General features: G+C 39.3%; 1 protein-coding gene across 2 annotated transcripts; it reads left to right on the top strand.

The window, feature by feature from the left end:
• Positions 1-484: 484 nt before the first annotated feature.
• s1pr4 (sphingosine-1-phosphate receptor 4) lies at positions 485-4,343 on the top strand. 2 transcript variants are annotated; one of them, XM_067415359.1, is made up of 2 exons: positions 485-594; positions 2,582-4,343. In XM_067415359.1, the coding sequence occupies exon 2, from the start codon at positions 2,714-2,716 to the stop codon at positions 3,881-3,883; it is 1,170 nt and encodes a 389-aa protein (XP_067271460.1). In that variant the 5' UTR covers positions 485-594; positions 2,582-2,713; the 3' UTR covers positions 3,884-4,343. The 2 variants fall into 2 exon arrangements, with proteins under 2 accessions (XP_067271460.1, XP_067271462.1); XM_067415361.1 differs by lacking the exon at positions 485-594 and adding an exon at positions 1,186-1,899.
• The last annotated feature ends 1,059 nt before the right edge of the window (positions 4,344-5,402 follow it).

The following is a 5,402-nucleotide window of genomic DNA, read 5'->3' as shown; positions in this document are numbered from 1 at the left end:
CCAGCTCTGTTTATCATATCAGATACATTTAAGTGTGTTGAAAATGATGTTATGACGTTAATCCGTGCGTTCACTTGTTCACACTGCTAAGAGTAAAGCGCTCCTGCCAAATAAAACAATTTACAAATAGTTGGAAACATTTGGGATATTGTAGGTACTCAACTGAACAAAATATATAACACCGGCCTAGTGGTTTTTGGATATTTTACTGCAAAAATACTACATAGTGCACCTTTAAGCCTTGACTGTGAAACCAGGGGTATGAGTTTTTGCAGGCCGTGCATTGGCATTCATGCACATGACAAATGCACAATATTGCAAATTGGTTAATTGTATTGCATGAAATGCAACATGATGTTTCTCACGGTAATCCATGATTTGCCCACATTCTGGGAAGATGTCACAATTGTGCCTTTTAGAAACAAGTGTAGAAACTAAGAATTTTTTGCTTTCTCCATTGGGTGTGTCAAATATCTGCAAGAAGGCTTCCTTCCTTGTTACTGCTGGGTATATAATCGTTCAGCAACCCAGGGCTCGAGCCTTCTGCATCTGAGCATGGCTCAACACCAATTTCACCAGCATCACTGATAAAAGGTGAGTTAAGATGCACTTGCAAAATATGGTTTTAATTTAAAAAATGTATTGACTTTTAACAAATATAACATATACATTAATTTATTCATTCATAAGTCTTTTATGAACAATTTAATTGAAATTTGAACAGAAATGTTTTGCATGTATAATATTGAGATTAAACACTTTGTTATTGTTTTGCTGTTGATATTAACCATATTGCATTTAGATTAAATCTTTTTTTTGTGCTTATTGGTTGATTGATTTATTGCATGTGTTGGCTCTTTAAACACGCCACGCTGAAATAACTTCTTAACCACAAGTGCAGTAGTGAAACTCGATATTTAAATGTACTGTACACGTGGTGAGATTAAATTAGGTCAAACTCAAGATTACCTCTAAAATAAAATTTTTGGAACTAAAAAACATCAATATATATATATTTATATATTTAATTATAGTTTATTATTGTTGTCATTATTTTGTAGTTTGTGGGCGGTGGTGTAATCTGGCGGTTACAAATCTGGTAACCGAAACAGGCACCGCAAATAACAGTTTTTGAGATGACTCCATTGTGCACTTGAGCAAGACGCCTGCCCGTGGGACTGTCCCTTTAATGTGAAGACATTTCAAAAACCAGATGGATTTTTATAATCGCATGGCATCATGTTAGCAGGGTAGCATGGCAAAATATATTTTTTTGCATTTCACTGCCATCACCGTTAGGATGATAATTTTACCAAGTAGGATGTGTTCCTGGAACTGACTTTTTTTTGGCATCTATGGAAACTTTCCATTCCACAAAAGGTTCTTTATAGTGGAAAAAACATTCTTTGGATATTCTGAAGTTCTTCACTGTAAGAAGAAAAACATTTTTTTTTTTACTTTCACTGAAAGGTTCTTTGGAGAACCCAAAATGGTTCTTCAAATTGGTTCTTCTTTGGCCCCGCCCCCATTTTGGAACCTGTATATTTTGGAACCGGTTAGGTGTCTTGCTCATGGACACTTCGACACTTGGTCAGGTGGAACTGGGGATCGAACCACCAACCTTCTGGTTTGTAGACAACCTACATGAACCACTGAGCCACTGCCACCCACAGCATTTTAAATTGGTTCTTCTTTGGCCCCGCCCCCATTTTGGAACCTGTATATTTTAAGTGTCAAACCTTTGCACAGAACGTTCTTTAAAGGTACAGTCCCGCTGCGCTGACACTAGGCGTCTTGCTCAAGTGCACAATGGGGTCATCTCAGAAACTGCTATTTGCAGTGCCTGTTTCGTTTACCAGATGTGTAACCGCCACAAGTTGGAAGTATGAAAATATTTGAGTAAGCTAATTCATGAATTTAACATAAAATTATCATGTAAACGCAACTTAAATATTTTAGTACTAGAAACTTGGCTAGCTTTAACTAGCTAATTCAGTCAATTTTAACTTGCTCATTGGTAACAATGCTCTGATAGCATTAGAAATTGCCCAATAAGTATGTCAATATAAAACATTCAACATGCCATCTTAGTTCTTGCGCCATTAGTAAAAAAAATAAAAATACAACATAACAGAAACTTTTCTAAATAAGCACAGAAAAACATAAAATCTTATAACTAATCTTGCACAAATATATATACTAAAAAAGGAAGATAAATGCTAGTATATATATATATATATATATATATATATATATATATATATATATATATATATATATATATATATAAGCATTTATTTTCCGTTTTGAGTGTCATGGCAAAGCATGCTGGGAAATAGAAATCCCAGCCCAGTTTCAGTAAAAAAAATGTATAACACTCAAAAATATGAAACAGTTCAAATTACTTAAAATGTGTCAGTTTTGTGAACTCAAAAGAAAAATAAAGTTCATTTGATTGAACAATTTTGTTTAATATTAAGTTGAACCTACTATTAAGTTGAACCTACTCAAGGGTTTACAGTGTTCATGTTCAACCCACTACAAATCAATTAACCTTGTATAATGAACTGTTTTCCATCAGCTTATTCCGAGAGGGAAACAACATTCGGGACTAATTCCGAAGGAGCCGGAGTCTGATTGCCTGGAGTCCGATTGCATCGACGACCGAATCGACCCCAGTGAGATTCAACTCCACGCTCCTGCCGCTCACACCATGGATGTCCTGCGATCTTTCAGCTCCACCTCTTCCTGTCCAAACGTCTACAACTGGACCAGCAACAGCCTCATCCTGGGGCATTACAACTTCACTGGGCGGCTCCAGCACCGCAAGCCCCCGAAAAGCGGCGTCAGCATCGTCACCATCCTGTTCCTGTGCTTCAGCTTCTTCATCGTATTGGAGAACCTCATGGTGCTGATGGCGGTGCTGTTTCGCCTGCGTCTGCGCCATCGCTGGATATTCATCTGCATCGGCAACATCGCGCTGAGCGACCTGCTAACGGGATCCGCCTACGTGGTCAACATCTGCATGTCCGGCGAACGCACTTTCAAGCTAAGCCCAGTTTTGTGGTTGTTCCGTGAAGGACTTCTGTTTGTGGCCTTGGCGGCGTCTATATTCAGCCTGCTCTTGATTGCCGTAGAGCGCTACGCCACCATGATGAAGCCCGTCCACCAGAAAACCGCCACAAAGACGTACCGTATCTTCATAATGGTGGCGATGTGCTGGATAACCGCCTTAGTAATCGGCTTCCTTCCGCTGATGGGCTGGAATTGCGTTTGCGACCTGAGAGGTTGCTCAACACTTCTGCCCCTCTACTCCAAGAGCTACATCTTGTTCGCCCTGATCATCTTCTTCATAATCTTGCTCACAATTGGCGCACTTTATTTTGCGATCTACTGCCACGTCCGCAGAAGCACAGAGACGATATCGGCACGCAGCCGCAAGCGTTCGCTGCGCCTCCTGAAGGCGGTGATATCCATCGTGGGAGTCTTCATGGTGTGTTGGGGACCTTTGTTCATCCTCCTGTTGGTGGACTTCTTCTGCTACTCTCGCAATTGCAGCACGCTCTTCAATCCCGAATGGGTCATCGCCCTGGCCGTGCTCAACTCCGCCATGAACCCGCTTATTTACTCATTCGGCAGCCTTGAGCTTCGCAAAGCCATCGCGTCGCTCCTGTGTTGCTGCTGCCTGAAGACAGGACTGTTAGACCCCAAGACCTTCTTGTCCAAGGAGACTTCCAGCACCTCCGGGAGTCGACACAGCAGCTTGCGCAACAGCTTCAGCAAGGTGCGAAACCTGAGCACCAGCCCTCCGCCCGAACTGAAGAACGGCAAGAAAACACGCCTCAGCTCCACCACTTCTTGTTTATCTGCATCGAGCGGTTAAGCCACGATGGGCAGGTGAGTTTCACCTCCGCCACAGGAACTGCACCTCCTCAAACTCACCATGATTGTGACTTTCACTTGTCGCGGGTTAAACGTCAGCTGGTGTGAGTTTCCATGCAGAAATGACTTTAAAAGTGAGCAGCTGTGCAACAAAAACATTAAAAAATGAAAAAAGAAGGAAAAAAAATCCAGCAAATTGAGGAATACATTTGAGGTTATAGCAAAGCAAAGCATTCAGAATGTTCTCAAATACGAAACTGCCTTTCCTTGTTCTATGAGAAGGTAAAAGTAATATAAACACAGTAATTTAACTATTAAAAAGTATATTTTCTTATTTTCTTATAAATGTATATATTTTTGTACATGCAGATGTAAAACGGTTTTAAACTTTTCATGGCGACATTTTAAGTGTATACATTGTGAAAATTGTGTCGAGAAAATAAAAATGCATTTGTCCCACATGATTTCTTAAAGATTCTCAGTCAATATCTTTCATTGAACACAAGAGGGAGACAAACTTCTTTAATGCAACATGCGTCAGGACATCAAGGGCATTGGGTATTTTCATTTCAAACACATCAATCTAAGCTTATTTGTTAATGTTAATAATAATGCATACAATATGACACAATAATATGTCACTTGCTAAAAGTTGCACAGTGATTAAGGTTTAAAACCTTAGGACTCTGGATTGATATATTCAGATCCACATTTTGAAATCCACCCCAGCATTCAAGAACTCAAAAAAAAACATGAAGTGTGCATGGGAAACCACAGACCTCCAAAAATAACATGACAGCCCATCTTAAAACCATCTGGACAATCCAGACAGCAATTGGAAGACTGCAAAGTGGACAGAAGACATTAATATGGCCAGAGATTACAGAATATTAAAAGATGTAGCCAACATGGTAACATATCAGTAACATTTCCTAAAGAATCATTAGCATGCTAGCTGTAAAAGTTTACTAAAATACTTTAGGAAATACATATTTTGACTCAAAATGGCCCTGATTAGCACATACTTAATGGGTGTTTGTAATGATTTGGTCAGGCATTAGCACCATTGTGAGATTTCTTTATTTTCAAAAAGGGACTATGTATATTATTTTAACATTCATGAATGCACCCAAATTAGCCCGGAGGCTAGTTTTGGTAATCCCTTTGCCAGATGTTATTAGGCCTAAGCATAAAGGCCTGTTCACACCACTATATCTATATCATTTTTATTCTGAGAAGAACAATTTATTATTATGAGAAGATAAGCATTTAAATTTATTGGTGACGGCCTTTTATTCAGAGCGACTTACACGTTGAATTCAAAGTACAAATTGTATGAGTTTTTACTTTTCTTGCAATTCAAGTCGATTCGGATAAAAGCATCTGCCAAATGTACAACTATAACAATGATGGCATAGCAGACTTATCATTAGAAATGCTTTAGTAATGTTTTTTTCCCCCGAATCGACTTGAATTGCAAGACTCGCTTCCGCACGTTTTGGCCTACAAAGTGGTACCTG

Source organism: Pseudorasbora parva, chromosome 14 (assembly GCF_024679245.1).
Source record: "Pseudorasbora parva isolate DD20220531a chromosome 14, ASM2467924v1, whole genome shotgun sequence".
Lineage (NCBI taxonomy): Eukaryota > Metazoa > Chordata > Actinopteri > Cypriniformes > Gobionidae > Pseudorasbora > Pseudorasbora parva.
The sequence above is the reverse complement of the archived record's forward strand: the minus strand, read 5'-3'. Positions and strand labels throughout refer to the sequence as shown.

What these genes read in the sequence shown, in the direction of transcription:
- s1pr4 (XM_067415359.1), top strand. Translation starts at nt 2,714, where the DNA reads ATGGATGTCCTGCGATCTTTCAGCTCCACCTCTTCCTGTCCAAACGTC.